Source organism: Odocoileus virginianus, chromosome 11 (genome assembly GCF_023699985.2).
Source record: "Odocoileus virginianus isolate 20LAN1187 ecotype Illinois chromosome 11, Ovbor_1.2, whole genome shotgun sequence".
NCBI lineage: Eukaryota > Metazoa > Chordata > Mammalia > Artiodactyla > Cervidae > Odocoileus > Odocoileus virginianus.
In genome coordinates, this window is record NC_069684.1 from 13,269,576 (window position 1) to 13,292,363 (window position 22,788).

A 22,788-nucleotide genomic window follows, 5' to 3' on the forward strand; every position below is an offset into this window, starting at 1 on the left:
TTAAATTAACTTATTCAATTGACCTTCATTTCTTCAAGTGGAAGGTAAGGAGCTTAAAGAGGATATCTCTAAGGTTATTTCCACTTCTAACATCAAGGAAATATGAACTAGGTTAGGAGGGAAGGATAGCTAATGTTGCAATTAGATATTTACTTTTTTTTTTTTTAATGTACAAGGAAGAAATGAGGTAGTAAGAGAAGCCTGATGTTTGCAAAAAGTGTGCTAAGTACTTCATTGATCTTACCAAGTCCTGTCACTGTTACTGTTGTCTGGGACTGGATCTTTCCAAACTGGTTTTCCGCTTCACAAATATATGTTCCTTTATCACTTGCCCATAAGTCTAAAAAGAAGAGATTATTCACTCACTCAGCACCACCCATTAACCATGTGTGAGTCATAGTGCTGAGATCTGTGAGTGGAAAATATGATACTGCCACCTCATAGTTCCCATTCTAGGAGAGGAGTCACACATAGAAAACAACAATCCTACCGCAGTGTGAACATGCTCTCATTTGAGCTTCAGACCATGAGCTGTGGGAGCAGAGACCAGAAGTGCCTGACGGCATGTGGAGGAGTCAGGGAAGGAGTCCCATAGGAGCTAATACCTGCATGTGCATGTGGAGGAGCTAGGGAAGGACTCACATAGGTGCTAATATCTGCATGCGCATGTGGAGGAGCTAGGGAAGGACTCACATAGGCGCTAATATCTGCATGTGCATGTGGAGGAGTCAGGGAAGGAGTCCCATAGGAGCTAACATCTCCATGTGCATGTGGAGGAGCTAGGGAAGGAGTCACATAGGAGTTAATATCTGCATGCGCATGTGGAGGAGCTAGGGAAGGACTCACATAGGCGCTACTATCTGTATGTGCATGTGGAGGACTTAGGGAAGGAGTCCCATAGGCGCTAACATCTCCATGCGCATGTGGAGGAGCTAGGGAAGGACTCACATAGGCGCTAATATCTGTATGTGCATGTGGAGGAGCTAGGGAAGGACTCACATAGGCGCTACTATCTGTATGTGCATGTGGAGGACTTAGGGAAGGAGTCCCATAGGCGCTAACATCTCCATGCGCATGTGGAGGAGCTAGGGAAGGACTCACATAGGCGCTAATATCTGTATGTGCATGTGGAGGAGCTAGGGAAGGACTCACATAGGCGCTACTATCTGTATGTGCATGTGGAGGACTTAGGGAAGGAGTCCCATAGGCGCTAACATCTCCATGCGCATGTGGAGGAGCTAGGGAAGGACTCACATAGGCGCTAATATCTGTATGTGCATGTGGAGGAGCTAGGGAAGGAGTCCCATAGGCGCTAATATCTGCATGCGCATGTGGAGGAGCTAGGGAAGGACTCACATAGGCGCTAATATCTGTATGTGCATGTGGAGGACTTAGGGAAGGAGTCCCATAGGTGCTAATATCTCCATGTGCATGTGGAGGAGCTAGGGAAGGAGTCACATAGGCGCTAACATCTCCATGCGCATGTGGAGGAGCTAGGGAAGGACTCACATAGGCGCTAATATCTGAGCTAGGGAAGGACTCACATAGGCGCTAATATCTGCATGTGCATGTGGAGGACTTAGGGAAGGAGTCCCATAGGAGCTAACATCTGCATGTGCACTTAGTTGTGTCAGATTCTTTGTGACCCCATGGACTGTAGCCTGCCAGGCTCCTCTGTCCTTGGAATTTCCCAAGCAAGAATTCTGGAATGGGTTGCCATTTCCTCTTCCAGGGGATTTTTCCAACCCAGGAATTGAACCCATATCCCCAGCCTCTTCTGCACTGCAGGCGGGTTCTTTACCTCTGAACCACTAGGGAAGCCTGAGCTATACCTTAAACACCTGAACAACAGGTAGAACACAGGAAGGGCAGTCCAAACCCAATGGGCTCACAGGCAAGAACATGACTTGAAAAATCATGCTCTGTTCAAAGAATGGAAAGCTGTGTCACCTCCCTGGGGACATTTTGGAGGCTTGCAGGAGAGACTGTTTTCATTGGTACCATGATTAAGGGAGGCTTCACCGGTGACTCAGCAGTAGAGAATACATCTGCAATGCAGGAGGACCTGGAGATGTGGGCTTGAACCATGGGTCGGGAAGAGCCTCTGGAGGAGGAAATGGCAATGCACTCCAGTAATCTGGCCCAGAAAATCCCGTGGACAGAGGAGCTTAACAGGCTACAGTCCATGGGGTCTCAAAGAGTCAGACATAACTTAAAATAACAACAGCAAATAATAAGGGGTGTCTACTGGCAACACCTAGGTAGACAATGCATCGGGGTGGATTCACAATAGGAATAATGTCCCAAGTTCAGCAAGACTTTCAAAGGCCCCACAGGAAATTTTTGGATTTGATGACTTTGTTTATAATTATTTGAGCCTACAACCTAATCCTGTATAAGTGGAAGAAAGAAAGAACTTTTCCAAAAGTGTATACCATTTTAGAACCAGCCTAGAGTTTCCTGGGTCATCAATCCATATTCCTTTATCACTCTACATTTTAGCTGTTAAATTCATGGTGATATAAATAAACAAGTATGCATACTGTGTGAGCATTGCCTGGATATTTATCTATTGCTGCTGCTTCTACTGAGTCACTTCAGTCATGTCCAACTCTGTACGACCCTATGGACTGCAGCCCACCAGGCTCCTCTGTCCATGGGATGCTCTAGGCAAGGGTACTGGAGTGGGTTGGTATGCCCTCCCCTCCAGGGATCTTCCAACCAGGGATCAAACCCAGGTCTCCTGCATTTCAGGCAGATTCTTTACCACTGAGCCACCCCAGGGAAGCCCATTTATCTGCTGAAATACGTATTATTTTAAGAAAAATTACTTTGTTTTCTTTTGTACTAAATTAGCATGTTAAAATTTTTTATTATGTAGGGCAGTCAAATATATAAAATGTTCAGTGTAATAAAAAGCATATTTTGAAATATTTTAAATTAAAGATTGTGTCGGGGATAAGGGGGAAGATTACTGGGTTACAGGTTATATGGACATAATCAGGAGCCTGAAGAGGTAGACTGCTGCCTTTTAAAAAGCATAGTTTTATAATACAAACAACTGAGAAGTAAAAAGAAGGTTTTAAACAGGGGACTGATTGTCATCTTTGCAAATATCTTAACTAAAATAAGCACATTTTAACCTATTGATAAGACACTGACAGAGAAAAAGTAATAGTTTTCCATTATGAATAGTTCCATCCTATCTCAAAGAGTGCTGACCAAGTTTCTACTCTGTTAACCACATGCGTGTAACTATAGAATTGCATCTGGTAAACGCTGGTGGTATGTACTCTCAAAATTAGCAAACATTCATTAGCCAAGGCAACTCTGGCAAACCACTTGGTTAATAAGTTGCAGATTATTTCTAAACAAGATATTTTTCATATTATCAACTCAGGTTATTTTGTAGAGAGATACAAAATACCACTGAGAACTAAATTTCTAATTGCTAGCTTCCTTTTAGATAATTTACTTTGAGCAACTGCGCAACCATTGATGAATACATTGCCCTCCTTTATTTTTTCTTTTCTTTCATTTCCACCAACTGATTTGTTTTCAAGTCTTTTTGTTTCCCTCTGGGCTGTTTCTCATCACCACTGTGTCAGCCTATCTGTGTGAGCTTCTCTATTCTTCCTTCTAGCTCATGTCTCCTCTATCCTGCAGAAGAGCTGTTCTGAAACAGTACTTTCATGTGCCATTTCCTGCCTAGGAAGCTTGGGGGGCTATTTGCTACCCTACCAACTACAGTTCTTCACCTGCACATTTCAGGTTCTGCACAATCTGACCCATCTATTGAGTAATTCTCATATGTACTTATATGGCCACCCACTCAGATAGTAGATTATAAAATATCTGAGGGACGAACCCAATATTTGACTTCAGTCTTCATCACAGAGCCCAGCACAAAGCTGGACACTTAAGTGCTTATAATTAATTTGTACTGAAACTTTACGGGAGAATAATGTACATTTGACATTGCTAATAAACATGAAAATCACTTATGGTGGGCTTTCTACAAAATACCCTAAAATGAAATTTTTAACCAGCTCAGGTTGGGTACATGAGACAAGTGCTCGGGCCTGGTGCACTGGGAAGACCCAGAGGGATCGGGTGGAGAGGGAGGTGGGAGGGGGGACTGGGATGGGGAATACATGTAAATCCATGGCTAATTCATTTCAATGTATAACAAAAACTACTGTAATGATGTAAAGTGATTAGCCTCCAACTAATAAAAAAAAAAAAAAAAAGAAGAACTAATACTCTTCAGTAGTGTGAGAAGGCTTCTAAATTTAATGAGCTTCTCTAAAAATTACAGTATTCCCTCTATATTTAAAAAAAAAAAAAAAAGTCAATTCATCATTGAGTTGTTTTCACTCCTCTTATACCATTATCCAAACATTCTTAACAATATTTGAAAAACTACTAACAGTTTACAAATATCTGAATGCTTAAGAGATCATTGGTAAAAGTTTGAGATGATGGAATATTTGACTTTTTAAAAAATGCTTTGCTCCAGACAGATAGTTTTTAGTCTACATTGATAGTGAACAGGGTCCCTATGCATGTGATTATGAATTCTTGGCCCAAACAATTAACATTAACTAACTACCAGTAATATTTTACCTCTCTATACAACAGTTGGTACAAGAGTAAATAAGATATGATTACTTATCCACCTACAGGCCCAGGTTGACTCTATTTGTAATAGGAAACTGAGATATAAAGAAGTTCATACTGCTTCATAAGTCCTGATGATATAGTAACAACATAAAATTGAATAAAATGCTATTCATTTATGATAAATCCCAGGCATAAGTTCAGTATTATTTTAAATGAAATTCAACAAACACAAAATGTGTTGGCAAGATTAATTTACTATTTTGAACATATCAATGCCTATGTATAAAAAATGTATACTTTCAATGTACATATTTGCATAAAATATATTTCCTTTAACCTACTTGAAATAAAGAGATCTCCTGTTCTTAGTTGGCTGATGGAACTCACTGAAAAAGGTCTTGAGAAGATGGGCATGTTGTCTAATCTTCGCCATTTAATCTTTGGTTCTGGATAACCCTGGACATAGCAAGGTAATGTCACATTTGAGCCAATTTCCATAGATACATCAGTAGGTTCTTGTATAAAAACTGGAGGTGCTGGAAGATATTTAAAATTAAAAAAAAAAAAACGGTCATTGGTATCGTATACAGCCACATGAAATATAAATTAATTTATAGCTAATTTAATAAACAGCATGAATAAACTGCAGCCACGAAATTAAAAGACGATTGCTCCTTGGAAGAAAAGCAATTGACAAATCTAGGCGGCATACTGAAACGCAGAAACATTATTTTGCCAACAAAGCTCCGTCCAGTCAAGGCTATGGTTTTTCCAGTGGTCATGTATGGATGTGAGAGTTGGACTATAAAGAAAGCTGAGCGCCAAAGAATTGATGCTTTTGAACTGTGGTGTTAGAAAAGATTCTCGAGAGTCCCTTGGACTGCAAGGAGATCCACTCTGTCCATCCTAAAGGAAATCAGTCCTGAATATTCAGTGAAAGGACTGATGCTGAAGCTGAAACAACAATACTTTGGCCACCTGGTGTGAAGAACTGACTCATTGGAAAAGACCCCAATGCTGGGAAAGATTGAAGGAGGGAGGAAAAGGGGACGACAGAGGATGAGATGGTTGGATGGCATCACTGACTCAATGGACATGAGTTTGAGCAAGCTCCAGGAGTTGGTGATGGACAGGGAAGCCTGGCATGCTACAGTCCATGGGGTCGCAAAAAGTTGGACACAACTGAATGACTAAACTGAACTGAATTTAATAACCAAACAACAGATTGAATTTGAATCAACTTATTGTTCATATACTATTATAAATATATGTTTTAAATACTCTTGTCTGCTATTAAAACACATTTTCTTAATAAATGAATAGAGGCACAAGGAAGTTTGACTATTCCCTTAAGCATGATAAGAGAGAAGCAATGACAATTTTTTTTTTCCATTTATTTTTATTAGTTGGAGGCTAATTACTTTACATCATTACAGTAGTTTTTGTCATACATTGAAATGAATTAGCCATGGATTTACATGTATTCCCCATCCCGGTCCCCCCTCCCACCTCCCTCTCCACCCGATCCCTCTGGGTCTTCCCAGTGCACCAGGCCCGAGCACTTGTCTCATGCACCCAACTTGGGCTGGTGATCTGTTTCACCCTAGATAATATACATGTTTCAATGCTGTTCTCTTGAAACATCCCACCCTCGCCTTCTCCCAGAATCCACAAGTCTGTTCTATACATCTGAGTCTCTTTTTCTCTTTTGCATATAGGGTTATCGTTACCATCAATCCCACTTCTGGGCATACACACCAAGGAAACCAGATCTGAAAGAGTCACGTGCACCCCAATGTTCATCGCAGCACTGTTTATAATAGCCAGGACATGGAAGCAATGACAATTTAAATCAGGATTTCCTTAACTAAAGAGAATCTTTCATTACTGGAATATGTCTTTTAGTTTATGCCACACTCCTCAAAAATTTAAATTTTCTAATAAATAAGTCTGCTTTGTAATGAAATACTTTAGACAATTTCCAAAACTTACTTCTTTTGGTGGAATTTTTAAATAAATTTATTCATATCAAGGCTTATTCTTCAATAGATCACTATATAGCAAGCAGACAGTATTTAATCTTAAATTATATTCTTGGTGTATATCACATTCTTGCTTCTCAATACATTTTATATATTTATTTTTGGCATTTTTGAGTTAAAGAAATTGAAGCTTGAAAATCAATAATTTAAATTTACAGGATAGCTTTTGATAAATGGAACCTAGGGAGTGATTAATCTTAGAGTTAAGAAATGATTCAGAAATTATATAATTATAGATAAGAAGTCTACAGTTATCTATATAATTTAGGTAACCACAGAAGCCAGAAGGAAAATGAGAGGTTAACAGGCCTACCTGGGAAAACACAAGAATGCAAGATAGGGAGGATGCTGTCAGCAAGCCCAAATAGATGAGGCTCTCAGTATATCCCACAGAACTCATGAATGTGTGAGGCATCAGGCAAGGAGAAATATATAAGATACTATTAGAGGTAATAGATGAAGCCTGTTCATTTAGGACTCTAAGAGGAAGTACCCTAAGAAGGTCTCCTTGATAATGTCAAGATTAAACATTGGTTATGAATTGCAACAACTATAAACTCCAATACTTTGGCCACCTAATGTGGGGAGCTGACTCAATTGAAAAGACCCTGATGCTGGGAAAGATTAAGGGCAGGAGGAGAAGGGGATGACAGAGGATGAGATGGTTGGATGGCATCACCAACACAATGGACATGGGTTTGGGTAGACTCCAGGAGTTGGTGATGGACAGGGAGGCCTGGCGTGCTGTGGTTCATGAGGTCACAAAGAGTCGGACACAACTAAGTGACTGAACTGAACTGAACTGATAGCATATAGAGCCAGAGACTTGGTTAAGTCCTCTTCATTAATTATTTCATTTGATCTTCATAATATCCCTATGAGGTAGATACTGTTATTATCCCAATTTTATAGAAGATGAAACAGAGATGGTTGATTTGCTAAGTGTCACATGGAGCTGAACAATGGAACTAGTATTGAAAATCAGACTGATCTGACTCCAGAGTCACAGTTCTTTATCATTTTATCAGCCTCTCTTTTCTATGGGTTTTTATAACTGCCCAAATTCAAGCTGGTTATCCAGCTGGTAAAAATGGGTGTGGAGATCACCTCTCTCCTTCTAAATGGTAATTCTGGGACTTGGGTGTACACCTGTCTCCCAAGTAGCAATAGTGCTTTATTAACCTGGGCTAAAGGACTTCCTTTAACTTTGTAGCCCCATTTTCCATTAGTTCTCTATACAAATCTTATTCTCTGGACAATCAGAACTTACTCAAGGCAAGGACTGACCTTTCTCAAATCAGCACCTGTGCCAACACCACTCTTTCCAAATGTGATGTCTGACGTTGATCTCTGGCTATTGAAGAACTAACAGTTCTTACCAAGTCTTACCATCCTAAATGGATGTGATTTTTTTCCCTCTCTGAGGTTTCAGAGAACTCAGTCTACACCACTGTCACGGCAATGGCTCCATTCAGTCTCTTACTAGACCACACATTTGACCTTCCCCAGAGAATTTATATTTGCAACCATGTTTTTATCTTCTATGGCAACTAACATGCTACTCTGTGCATTATACATGCATGCTAGATATCTGTGAATGACTGAATCAATATTAAAACAATAACCTAGCATGTGAGTGTGTGTGTGCATTAAGTGTGTAAGTTGAAAACAACATTGGTCCAGTACATTTGAATTTGTATTTTGAAAAAACAAGGCAATTTCAGAAGTCCCGTCATTTGTTTATTGAAACTACATAAAGTAAAATTTAACACTACTATTGAGTAATGTGTTTATAAAGAGAAGTTGTATACCTATTCAGATTTCTCTTATGGGAATTTGACTAATAAAAAACAATAGGTAAAATAAATGCACTTAAAAATAGTTTAGAAACAGCTCACTGTTTGCTTATCCTAGGTATGTAAGGCCTTACATCTATCTGGAGTGAGATTAGTCATTTATTCTAGAGCTAGTTGCTTTTCTGAGAAAGAGATGTGTAAATTTCACGAAATATGCTAGGTTCAGAGTGAAAGGTGAATCTAGAGATGTGACTGAAAATAAGCTCCAGAAAAGCAAAAGATATGCAGAAGCCTGGAACTAATCAACTCTTTTGGGAGGAAACCAAGGTTAGTGACATAATAGAACACAGTCATCAGTGAAAATGTAGATGAATGAGACTTTTCAGACATAAGAAAGCCAAGAACAAACCAGATTTGAAAAGGATAAGTGAAGCTCAAGTTGTGCCCATAAAGCTCAACTGACATGAGAGAAGTCACCTCTGGTGAAGAAGCTTTGGGAACAGTGTTAGGCACGAGACAAGCACAAGGTCAGGGAATAAACGTCCTGCTACCAGAAAACAAGGCAAATGTACCAGGCACGAGATGGGCAGCCAAGAAAGCATCAATGACAAGCAAGCCTCAATATGAAGCAGCTCCTACCTCAACTCAAGAGGCCTTTTAAGAACTTCCTACTCTTGAGTGTGGCCAACTCAGACTCCAAGGGAATTACGTTGGGTGGATAGTAAATAGGTTATTAAAACCAGTAGGAAAGGAAGCAGAAGTTAATTTAGTTAAAAACAAGCAAACAAAAAATAGGAGAAGGAAATGGCAACCCACTCCAGTATTCTTGCCTTGAGAATCCCATGGACAGGGGAGCCTGGTGGTCGTAGAGAGTCAGACACAACTGAGCAACTAACACAGAGGAGCTAGTAGATTAGAGAAGTAGCTTAGGGAAATTACAGCCCACCAGGTGGTATCAAATTGCAGCTTCACTATTTCTTAGTATATAAACCTGAAAAATTATTTTACCTCCCCCAGTCTAAATTTCCCCATCAACAAAAGAGGGATAATAACATATCCTATCTCATGTTCGTAAAAGAAAGAATCATTATCAGTCATTTAGCATGTAGTACTTACCCATGTATTGACTATCAGTGATCATAAATGCTGTACAGTTAATTTGTTAAGTTATAGTTCAGAGTTTAATGTATCTAATATTAGTTTTAAATTTGGTTTCTGTATATACTGTGGTTGTCTTTTTTTTTTTTTTATGTTTTGGATTTTTGGCCCCGAGGCATGTGGGATCTTAACTCCCATTCAGGGTTTGAACCCTCACTTTCTGCACTGGAAGTGAAGTCTTAGCCACTGAACTGCCAGGGAAGCCCCTGGCTTCTGCATATAGTCTAATAGATTTATTATGCTGGGTCCTCTATGAGCCCCTAAATATTTATGTGCAAGCACCTTGATCACAGGGTTAATGCTCAGTACAGCTTTGCTGTCACTTACAGGTGGATGTGGTTGTATGAACACATTATTTTGAAAATATAAAACTTACAAACAGATCTACCATCATGATCTAAAGCCTATTCTATAAAGTTATTCTAGTTCCTTCAGTGACAATCAAATCTCTCCTGACTATGGCAACTTTTGCATTATATTAGTCCAACTGAGAATTTCTTTTTTCTAAAACGGCTGAACACCCTGTTTTGGTTCTACCAAACCACAAAACATGAAACCATGGTCTAAGTCTAAAACATCACCCTCTGTGGTGTGGAATCCTGCAAATAGAATCACTGCCAGGCCAACTTTTTGTTTGATGTAGCCAATCATTTTCTCTTCCAAAGACATCCTTTTGAAGAAGGATGAAAAGCACTGGTAATGTTCCCTGAACGCTGACCTGAAATGTCCACAACTTAAAGTCATGATAATGAGAAATAGGAAAATGGAGACTCACAACAAGAAGCTTGAACTCAAAAATAACATGAAACAGACTTTTTATGATTATTTTTTGATCTAGTATTGTTTATGTGAAGTAACAGACCCACAAAAACAATCTGAAAGTCCAACTAGTTACATGATATGGATAAAAGCAAGTTTTTCTTAAGTCATCATCTACTTAAATTTATGCCCAATAGTTCTGGAACTCAAATGAATAATTTTATGCACTACTAAAAGTAGCACTTAAATTATCTCAAGCCCTCTTTTCAAAAATCAAGTTGAAACACTATCATATTAAAAGCAAAATGCTTAATCTTAAATGCTATACCACTATTCTTAATGCTTTTTTTGTATTATTTTTCAAGACTTGGAGAATCAGAATGACCACTCAGGTTGTAAAGTAAATACTCACCTATTTGATACATGTCCCATTAAGCAGCTTTGAAGGAAAAGCAGTAATTGCTCCCATACTGAATGTATTGGGTTGGCCAAGAAGTTTAAACCTGAGTGAACTTCTTGGCCAACCCAAAACATAGGCTACAATACCTCATTTCATCTTTAGGTTGGTTAGTTGCCAAGTCATATCTGATTCCTTTTGCCACCCTTTGACTATAGCCCAGCAGGCTCCTCTGTTCATGAGATTTCCCAAGCGAAAAAACTACAGTGGGTTGCCATTTTCATCTCCAGGGGATCTTCCTGACCCAGGGATTGAACACACATCTCCTGCTTCTCAGGTGAATTCTTTACCATGAGCCACGTGAGAAGCCCAACCTATCAAGTAGGTACTATTAAAAGCTAGGCAGAAAACCCAGTCCTTTTCTACAGCCCATTCTCTTAACGCTATATAAATTCTGGGTAAAACTTGGCTTTTTTTGGGGGGTGGGGAGAGGTTGCTAAAACCTACTTGTAGTAAGGTTGTGGTGGTGACTTACTTGTAGTAAAGTTGTAGTGATCAGAACCACAACTGTGATGTGCATAGCGTGTGGCAGTTACATCATCTATTTGCTAGGATATGCAACAGTACTTTTAGGTGGCCAGAAAAGGTCTAATCAAACTCTGTGAGCTATTAATACAATGATCAGAAAACTAATGGTGAATAGGGAAATAGTTAAGGCATGCCAAAATCATGAATGGTGATGTAACATTAAGTTATTTGGCAACTGCCAACAATGATCAAGGTTACAGTAAGCAAACAATAGAGTTTATGTAAGTAGCTCCATCAGGAAAATTACTGGAATAAAATTAAGGAAGCCATTGTTTTAGAAAAGGTCACTGAGAGTGAAGATTTTGAATATGAGTGAAGAGAAAAAAAAATCCAGATCAAGGAACAAGGGATAAATATATAACTTTTTTTCTTACATCCTTTTATTTTAAGGCCATTTCAAATTTCCACCTCTCTGCTCCAAATTAGTAATCATGTTCCTCTGAGGCTCATTTCAACCAGCTACCAACTTTGAGACCTTCAGCCTTCCAGCAATTCCTCTTTTTATCAAATTTCATGCCCAGACCACAGTTTTCTAATTCTAATTAAGTCAAAACAGTTGATTCTAATAATAATAGATAATAATAATAATCAAATAATTTTTGATTCTAAAATTTCTAATTCTAATCAAGACAGTTTTTTAATTTCACTATAACTATTTGCTAAACCAGTCAATCTTAAGGGAGGTCAACCCTGAATATTCGCTGGAATGACTGATGCTGAAGTGAATCTCCTGTATTCTGGTCATTGATGAGAACAGACGAGGCATTGGAAGAGTCCCTGATGCTGGGAAAGATTGAGGACAGAAGGAGAAGAGGGCTTCAGAGGATGAGATGGTTATATGGCATCACTGACTCAATGGACATGAGTCTGAGTAAATTCCGGGAGTTGGTGATGGACAGGGAGGCCCGGCCTGCTGCAGTCCGTGGGGTCACAGAGAGTAGGACAGGACTGGGCAACTGAACAACAACAATTTGCCTGTGGTCTTGTAATAGAACAGATGAGAGGGCTGAGTCCTCTTAGGTCTATCAGTTATTAGCAGTATGATGGTGGATAACTTACCTAACCTCTTTGAGCTCATAATAAAGATACTCATAGTGCAGACTTCATAGTTATTATCAAATGAAATAATGTATGTGAAATGCTTCACACAATGGTTGGTACTTATTAAGCACCAATTAAAGACTTATTAAGGTAAGTCTTTCAGAATCTTACTGTTTGCTGTTAACGACCTTTAGTCCTTTGATCCATATATTACCATCTTATCAACTTTTCCCCATCTTCATGTCTTTCACAACCTTGGAGAGAAGAGGGAAGGAGGTGAGGATTAGTCTACAGACACAGAGGTAGGAGGCGAAGGGACTGACTGCCAAAATGTCTCACTTCTGTCTCTGAGGTGGAAGGGAAAGCCACAGTGAGAGCAAAGGTGGTAGAGATTAGGAAGAGACTTGAAAACGTTCTCAGCTGTGAACTGTCCATAGGAAATGGGAGAGAAAGTTACACACGCATACACAGGAGGACTGAGCTCTGAGTCAAGAGCTGAGGAGGGATTTTGTTAATTTATCACAGCCCAAGGTTTAGGTCACCCTTCCCATTGGTGTGTCAGCATCATGATTATAGGAAAGGATGTGAAGATGACTCCAAGTTACAGCCTGTCTGAGGGGGTGTAAATACAAGAGGGCAAGAGACCCGAAGGCACTAATTAGAGATGTACTGAAGACAGAGAGGCAGACTGATGTCTAGGTTATAAAATACCAAACTTTTATTAGGATGTTTCCTAATCTACTCCAAGTCACTCCAGCACAGACAGCTCTAACCTCTATACGGCTTTTTGCTCATCAGAAGAGAAACTTGGAAAGTCCAGAAGCTAAAAAAATTATCAAGAAGGTACCAAGTAAGCATGTAAGGTGTTTAGATTTTCTATAATCTTGGAAGACTGAGGGTGTCATTCCCTTTTCTTTGGAGACTTTCTACAATCTTTGAGGGGTTGAGGGTGTCATCTCTTTTCTCTGGAGATTTTCTACAATCTTGGAGGGGTTGAGGATATCATTCCCTTTTTGCCGAGCTATTTCACTCCTCTAGAGTTAGACAACTCGAAAAGAATGTTGGGTTAACAGAAAATATCCATGCAGGAAAGAGGGAGAAGCAAAACTAGAAAATGTTGAGAAGTGAAACTCTGTATATTTCTCAAAAACAAGAATTCTGTATCTGATCAGCCACTTCATTTGGACCTTATATTGGGTTGGTCAAAAAGTTTGTTTGAGCTTTTCTGAACACTGGTAGATGGGTTGGCTGATCCAGTGTTTCTAAAAGCATTTCTTGTATCTTACACTCTGCTGATAGATTTAGGGACCCTCCACCCAGAGATTCCAATCTTATTTCCAAAGCACTTCTTTCAGTAACCACAGGGTTTAGTCATGGTTCAAACACATCTTGCTGTGCCCCAGACAGATTCTACAGTGATCTTTGTGGCCATCAGCTTTGTTGATTCTACCCTAAGGGCATAATCACCAGGAATGCAGAGTGTTCACCAGAAAGTCCAGAGGCCTGGGCATCATAAAAGATCCCAAGGGGAAAAACGTTTATACAAAACAAAATACTAAGCTTAGAGGGACATGACTTTCATTTAAAGAACTAAGACAGTAGAACTAAAATGTTCTTTGCTACTTTACTCAAAATAAAAAATGCACTTTCTTTATAGTTCTTAACCTTTAAAAAAAAAAACAGCTTTGGCTTGAAAATTATCATGCATAAATGAAAATGCAATTTAATGAAATGTCATATTTTATAAATTTAAGTGATGCAACCATATGACTTATCTGTTAAAATTAAGCTGCTGGGTTCTTTCTCGTATGAAAGAAGCTCTGTTTTATTTCATGTGTTAACCATAACTGTGTAATTTTATTTTTCAAGAAGCATGAGATGGAGAGACGAAGAAGGGAGGACCAAGCTCCTTGAGTAATCTGACTAAAGTTGTCATGCACATGATGTATCATTCCCACTGTGATTGATGTTTATTTGTAGTTCATGCTTTGTTCTTATACACAAAGGAGTCACTGCTAGTGAATTTAAAAAAAAAAAAAAAAAAAAAAGGAAGAGGACAATCTGCTACCTTTTCTGTCATCAACATTTCCAAATTATGACTGAGGGCCAAAGTCTAATTTTCGGCCTTCAGATGTTAATACTTAGGAATTTGCTGTCCAAACGGATGACTCCTGATAGGAAAATGTTTGGCAAACAGACGAGAGACTCTGAAGCCTACAGTCTCTGAAATCAAATGACCTGGGTTCAAACAGCCAGGCTATCCCTCCATAGCTCTTGACCTGGTCAATTTGCTTAGACTTTTTTAAGTTTACATTTCCTTACCTATATAGTGGGGAAAATTATAGTATATTCCTCTTAAGACTGTTAAAAGGGTTAAATGATATAAAGCATACACACACACATGTATATTCACTGTTCTTAGCATAGTGCATGGTAAATAGAAAAAAAAACTTGGTCACTTTTCACTTTCACACATTGGAGAAGGAAATGGCAACCCACTCCAGTGTTCTTGCCTGGAGAATCCCAGGGACAGGGAGACTGGTGAGCTGCCGTCTATGGGGTCGCACAGAGTCGGACACGATTGAAGTGACTTAGCAGCAGCAGCAACAGGGTTTAATGATATAACACATACATATATATGTATACACTGTTCTTAGTACAGTGCTTGGTAAATAGAAAAAAAACCTGGTATATGTTAACTACATTATATTAATAATATGAAATGCTAACTCTAATTTTGTCATTCTGACAAGTATTTCCACTAACTGTTTCAAAGCTGTGAGCGTGACAAAATTCCAGGTCAATTTCAAAACAAACTTGTCTACCAGAGCCAGGACGCTTACTTACAGCCAACATCCAGAGTTATCCTGCCAGCTGCTCTTCCAGCATCATTGACAGCAACACACGTATAATCACCAGCATCCAAATCTTGAGTTTCTTGAATCTTCAAACGTCCCAAGAGAGGGTCAATAATGAGGAATGTTGAGGGCTTCAGCTCAAGATCCCCTAAGTAAGAATGACGGGGAGAACGTTACACAGTTAAGGGTTTCAAACATTTACTATTGATCTGACTGCAAAACTTCTGAAGAAAACTGATGGTAAAGTTTTTAAATCCAAGTGTCTGGCACAATGCAGACACTTAAATAATGCTTATGCAATGAAAGAAGGAAATGTTTCTTGGTAATGAGCTGATTTAGGCCTATATAATTCCACAGGCTAACCTATAACCAAAAATCAGGCCCTAAATGAATTATGTGCAAATATTCCCTACTGTATGTGTGCCTAAATGAGAACAAACTCTTTGAAGCTATGCTGGGAGATTAAGAAAGAGTGGAAGCTATCACCGCGGCTGTGAAAATGGAAAAGGAAGATGAAGATCGAAACAAAACTTCTATCATCTTTGTAACAGAATGAATTTCAATTATCCAGGAAATACTTTGGAGACTATGGGTGTTCTTAGTTTGGCTAATTGCCAAGGTTTCTGGTTTGCTTAATGTTCTCAGTCAGATTTTGTCCTGTGAGAGGTTTAAGCTGCCTGAGGGGATTCTACGAATGGCTAAGGAACCACAGCTGGCTAGAGAGGGTAGGAAGGAAAGAAAAAGAATGGATGAAGAACTCCTGGAAATGGCCAGAGAGGAGTGCTGTTATATTAATCTCCCAGGATACCTCTACTAAATCTGTATTATACATCAAAGTTCTTTAAGTCAGAGTTATAGGGTTTTGGGAAGAAGCAGGTAGGGAATAAATGAGTGGAGGATGGAACCAGATAATGAGTTTGACCTCAGTGTGAAGGTAGAATAACCCAAGAAAGATGACTTATGTCTGGATTGCCTCTCCCTGTAACACCTGAGATCCTCTAAGAACCATTTCTATTCGAGAGCAGGCAATGCCTCAACAAATCTGTAAGTTGAGTTAGCCTATCCTTAGGCTTCCTTTCCTCCAGAGTTTTTCCTTACCTAAGAATGAAATTAACCAGGATGACAAGTATCATTAAAAAAAAAAAAAAACAAAAAAAACCTAGTACTGGAGACCTGGATTCAATCCCCGGGTCAGGAAGATCTGGAGAAGGGAAGAGCAACTCACTCCAGCATTCTTGCCTGGAGAATTCCGGGGACAGAGGAGCCTTACAGGCTACAGTCCTTGGGATCGCAAAGAGCTGGGCACAACTAAGCAACAAACACTTACTTACTGATGTTTAAATGGCAGCTTAGTGTTCCTATCTCTTCTGCTTCTTTTTGTAAAGGGCGATGTTAAACTTTTTGTGGGGATCCTAAAAATTTCCAGGAGGTCTAAAGGTCACTGCTCTTAGGGTTTCACAGCATGCCAGATGTCAAGTCTGAAGAAGTACTCTCCAAAATGCCATTTACTGGCTTAGCCACGTGTCCTGGGACTGGGGACTGCAGAAGTAACTCCCTTAAATAGCTTTTTAAACTAATATTTATTCGAGTACAACTGATTTACAATGTTAGTTTCCGCAATACAGCAAAGTGAATCAGGTACACACACACACACAGCCACTCTTTTTCAAATTCTTTTCCCACACAGGGCATTACAGAGTATTGAGAAGGGCTCCCTGTGCTATACAGCAGGTTATTAATTATCTATTTTATTAATATACATGTGTATTAATAATAGTACCTATATGTCAATCCTAATCTCCCTTTATGTCATCCCTCTGTTTCCCCCTTGGTAACCATAAGCTTGTATTCTAATCTGTGTCCCTTAGCTTTTAACAGGCTAAAACCCTAGAGCCAGTAATTCTCCAGGCCACTATACAAAGCAACAACCAACAGACTGAGGGTGACAAACAAATTCTGATTTTGTTTTTATAATTTGAGGAGGAGTTGAGGTCAAAGAAGCCATAAATCTCAAAACAAAAAAAAAATACATTAGCAACTGTGAGTGCCAAAAATAAAGTATTTTTCAGCATTCCAACATTTAAAACCTCAATCATCCTTTTAAGCTGGCTACTGCATACCACGCGAGAAGGAGAGAAGCAGCTAAAGCCTTGTCTGTGTGCCTCTGGGAAATTTTCATAAGTAAAAGCAGATGATATTGACATAAACCTTCCTCCCACTAGGGGAGGATGCAATGTGACCAAGCTGTTCATCAAGCATTAAAACATTTGGACTAAAATGCATTTAGAGCTTTGCATTTTACTTCTCCCTTAGCTTTTTCTGTATATGTCAGAGGACATAACAGGATGAAATAAAGACCTTTAGGCTAGCATCTTTTTAAAAAATAAAAGTATTTAAAGAACAGCAGTAATGAAACAAAATATAAATTGGAAAACACTGCTTATATCAAGTTTACATACTGATCATATTTTGATAATCTCTCTTGATTTCTGCTGAACAATTAACAATCTAAGTATTGCTATAAAGTCATAAAGAAATACAGAGCATTAAAATGAAGATGATTGGGGGAGTAACTCTTTAGTTTTAATACTAGATAAGATTAGAAGAATATTTACACACATTATAGTTTATAAACTTTGCTGGCCTTCTAGGATTTAACACAATCATTACCAGGAAGGAGGATACTTTCTGCTTTAGTTTAAATTAAATCCTGGCATCTCTGCCATAAAGACTAATAGATGACTATCCATTACATTAGACCCTTTAAACTGCTGAGAGCTCTTTACTGGTTCTCACAATGTTTGTCTCAAGACTCTTTTTACACTCTTAAAAGTTATCAGGGACTTTAATGAAGTTTTGTGTATGTGGATTATATTTATTTGCACTTAGCATTTTAGAAAGGACACTGAAAAGTTTAAAAGCATATGCGCTTATTTTCTAGTACTTCATGACATTTTAACATAAATCTATCTTATAAAAAATAATATGTCCCCGAACTAGAGAAATTTAGTGAGAAAAGTTGCATTGTTTCATATTTTTGCAAATCTCTAGACTATCTAGCTAAAAGAAGACAGGTGAGTGTTCTGTTTTGCTCCTGCATTCACTCTACTGGCTATCACACATTACATAGCTCCTAAAACTTCACGAATCATTCATAAGACAACGAGTGTGAAAAAGTCAAATAACAACTTAGTATCATCAGGAAAATAATTTTGATCTCATGGACCTGAAAAGAGTTGGTGGGAACCTCCCAGGATTCCCAACTATACTTTAATAACCACCAATCTAAAGAAACCCAATTTCTTTACTATTTTGCCAGAAATACTCTTCATACAATATTTTAATAGTGTCCTTGATTCTTTCTTGGAATCCACATCATTTCTAATATCTAAAATTTTGGTGGGCATTTGTATGTGTGAGATTCCTTTTCTCGAATGGTCTGAATGAAATACCACTTATTAAAGAATGGTGGCTGCCAAAGGCTGCAGGGCAGGGGAAATGGGAAGTCGTTGTTCAATAGGTTTAAAGTTTCAGTCCCACAAGATGAATGAGTTCTAGAGATCTGCTCTATAGCGGTGCATAGAGTTAACAATGCTATGCCGTCTATTTAAAAAACAAACTGTTAACTTTATTCAATCAGAACTGCCTGGAAAAAAAAAGGCATGATCAAAAGGTTATTCTTATGGTTAAGGAAAGAACTAGTTTTTCATCCTGTAGTTTCCCCAATGTAGGATTTTCCTAATTTTGCTGGTGTCTCATCCCAGCAGAGGTGGACAAGGAAGGTCCAGCTGCCCCCACCCCTTTCTTTTTTCAAGCCAGTTTGCAAGTAAAAGAGCTTGTCTCCTGGCTTTTCTCTTTATGACTCAGACTCTGCCTAAGGAATAAATTGCCTGCCTGTGACTGGGAGACCCAGTGATCCTGGGGTTCAGGGCACCTCTGCGTGTTGCTGTTGAACAAAATGCAGGTCCTCCATAACCATCTGTCACTGTTTAATGCCCACATGCGAGTTCTGCTGGTGCATAATTTGAACAGAGAAATGAGAGAGGATTTGCTTGGCCCATTAAACTCCAATGTCTCTGGTCGAGAAGAGAAACAAATGCATAGTTAATTTTAGAATCTTCCATGTGGTGGCTGCATGGTTTCCTAACTCCTCATTTAGATCCCAAGGTATCTCTGGGACCAAAACTGACATACAAAGTTATTCAGGAGAGTAGCCCCAACTTAAGAGTATAATAGACTCTTTCTGTGACTCAGCTCTACACAGGCAGAAAAATCAGCAGGTTCTATTAGTTTTTAAAACATTTTTAGTTTTAATATAAACTACTGATTGACAATTTAAAAAAAGAACTACCTCTATAACACATTTTTTCTGGATTTCTTTAAGATGTGAGTTTGAAACTATTATCTGTTTCATTTGAAAGTTAAAGATTTAAGCATTTCAAATGAGGAAAATTCATTTCTGTTGACTGAAACAGAACTGAAACCTAATTAAGAAGCAAATTCACAAATGCTTTCTTATCAGAAAAAACACAAGACTTAAAAATCATTTAAGAAGGAAAACTATGAAAAATGACATCATCTCCTTGTTTCTCTACCTGTCTCTGATTGATATTATTGAAAGTATTTGTTTTCTGCATAAAGCTTCATGTTATTTTTCACCTCATGTTCCCCAAGAGTTTGAACCCGAGGTGAATTCATAATTTTGTGATTATGACATCAACCTGTTGCTATGGGAATTTCTGTGATTTAACAAACAGAATCATAACAATAGTGCTTTGTACTATTTAGCATTTTTCATCTGAAGATTAAAGAGTATTTTGCAAACAGCATCTCAACAATCCTAGCAACCTCCCCTTTCAGGGTGTTTGTGGGGATTTTTCTTTCTCATAGACTGGAAAAACTGAGAGAAACAGGAGCGGGACATTCTGCAGAGATAGCCACTGTCAGCATCTGTGCCTGGATCAGGGCCCAAGGGCACTTTCACCAAGGACAAGCAGCACATTATTTTATTACAGAATCACAGAGGCAGAACCTTTATGTTACAAATAGGGGCAGATAATTTCTATACTTGACACAAACATCTACCACGCATGATAAAGCTGACCACAAAATACATTTGTCTTAAAATCACAAATGTTATTCAATTGTAAGCTTAATACGAGTCTTTATTTGAGCACTTTATAGAAAAGTATCCTGCAGAATCTAGGCAACTTCCTAATGGTGAGAGCCTAAGCAAAGTGAACTGAAATCAGAGAAGCTATTTTAAACATGAACTGAGTATTCCTGGACAATTTTCTACAGGAAACAATCCTAAACTAACAAAGAGAATGTTCAGCTGGATTAGCAGAGGAGAAGTTTTCCTGCTTTGATTTTCACGGTTCTATAATCCACACCAGATGTCAAATGCTGAAATTCAGAGTGCGGCATGTTGAACTGCTGTCTCTAGTGAGACCATAAACACATTTTATGGGGCTGCTAAGTCATACACCAAAACAAATTTTTAACAAATTATTTTTATCTAAAAGAGAAAGCAATACTAAGTGAATCAGACATGAACATACTTAAGAAATGTACCTTTGAACCATTTAACTTGAGGTGAAGGAATGCCAGAGGTTTTACATTCCATAACTGTTGTATCCCCCAGGGCAACCAAAAGCTCACTCTGAACTACAATCAACTTCGGGGCTTCTGAAAACAACAAACACGCAAACAGTTAAAGTCTAGCACAATGCCACGTGTAACTTGTTTATGTTTACTAAATGAAGCAATTAAAAAAATGATCATTATTTATGTGCTTGTGGCTATCTCAGTTTTTATAAATAGAAATAAACTCTTCTAATGTATATGCACATAGATGTGTGTGATGAAAAGATCATCTATAAAAACCAAAAGAATATCAGATGAAAATAAGTCTGCTAAAACAGAGTCCAAAAGTTTAGGATATTATTTGATGCACATTTTCTCCAAGATACACATTTTGAAAAGTGCACAACTGACATATATTTCAATTAATTGATGCACATTTTCTATGTGACTTTAAGTATATTCAGGTCTATCTACAGAGATAGTTGCTCTCTAAGGTTAAACTTTTTTTGGGTTCCTCCCTGTAGCTCAGACAGTAAAATATCTGCCCTCAATGCAGGAGACAGGTTCAATCCCTGGGTCAGTAAGGTCCCCTGGAAAAGGAAATGGTAACCCACTCCAGTATTCTTGCCTAGAGAATTCCATGGACAGAAGAGCTTGGGGAGCTACAGTCTATGGCATCAAAGAGAGCAGGACATGACTGAGTGACTAACACTTACTTACTTAAGGTTAAACTTCACACCTATCAAAGGCAGTCTCCCACTTTTGACTCTATTTCCCCCTTTGATGTTAAATACAGACATTCTCTAAGTTTCTTTCCTTAGCTCTGTTTGATTCACCCCCCTGCCTAATGCTTCAGTTTATGCACCCGTTCTTTTAAATGAACTAAACATTTTAGATCTTTCCAACTTCAAGTGAGGTAGTTTTAAACAAAGTCGAGTTAACTTCTCAAAGATCATGTTACCACCTGGTTAGAAAAATTCAGTGATTGCATTTCATAATTTCCTAGTCTGGCTTTCGAAAAATCACATTGGTGCATGGCTTTTTCTTGAATTTCACCCCTTTCACACTTCCTGACTTGCCACAGGTATGGAGCTACAATTGTTTCAAAACATGCCCTATTCTCTCCCATTTTCCTACTTTTGCTAAAGTTGTTTCCTGACGCACTTTGTCATAACTCTTTAAACCCCACTCATTCTTCCAGACTGAGCTTAAATCCTGTCTCCTTTGAGAAATGCTTGCAAAGTCCCCATCTGAAATTATTAATCTTCCCTCTGCCAGCCTTCCACATTAGTTCTTATGTGTCTTCCTTATTATATTTCTTTATGTATATCTTTCATTTTTCACACTCTTAAAAAGTAAGGGCCTCATAATGTACTTTTTAAAAAAAAAATTTACATTCCACAGTCTCTAGCATAGCATTTTACATACTTTACATACTTAATAAGTTAAATAAATGGGTGGAATAAATAAATAAATAGGTGGAATATTTTAGTTTCTTTGTGAGTGAACCAAAATTCATTTCTGCAATGCAAATCCCATTCCCAACTGTCTGGTCTCTCTCCACATAGATATTCTGTGATTGATTTTCACTGTCATCTCTAAATTTAAGCCCATTTTCCCTTCAAAAACTTATTTACCACGTGCCTTTCTAATTTCTATAAATGAGATCGCTCTTCCCAGGCTTTTAGGTTGAGTGTTTGGGACATTTTTGTTACTTCCCTCCCTCATCTATACATACCATCTATAATTCTCAGTCTTTATTATGACTTTTCTATACTCCTTCCTCTTCACTACCAAGTTCACTACTTTACTATGAATTATGGCAAATAAAAATGAGAGAAAGAGTAAATTGCTAGTCACTAATTATTTACAATTTACAAACTGAGACTGAGTATGTAATGCCCATGTCCTTTCTTTAAGAAATGTCAAATTTAAAGAAA

At 38.3% G+C, this 22,788-nt stretch overlaps 1 protein-coding gene across 1 annotated transcript in view; it reads right to left on the bottom strand.

The window, feature by feature from the left end:
- The window catches only part of HMCN1 (hemicentin 1), a 514,767-nt gene that overhangs the window by 248,268 nt on the left and 243,711 nt on the right, over positions 1 to 22,788 (bottom strand). Inside the window, exons 14-17 of the mRNA XM_070473938.1 lie at positions 20,837 to 20,950; positions 15,252 to 15,410; positions 4,965 to 5,159; positions 245 to 340 (exon numbers count right to left, since the gene is read on the bottom strand). Of these exons, the coding sequence (XP_070330039.1) occupies positions 245 to 340; positions 4,965 to 5,159; positions 15,252 to 15,410; positions 20,837 to 20,950 (564 nt within the window). The remainder of the gene's footprint in view (positions 1 to 244; positions 341 to 4,964; positions 5,160 to 15,251; positions 15,411 to 20,836; positions 20,951 to 22,788) is intronic.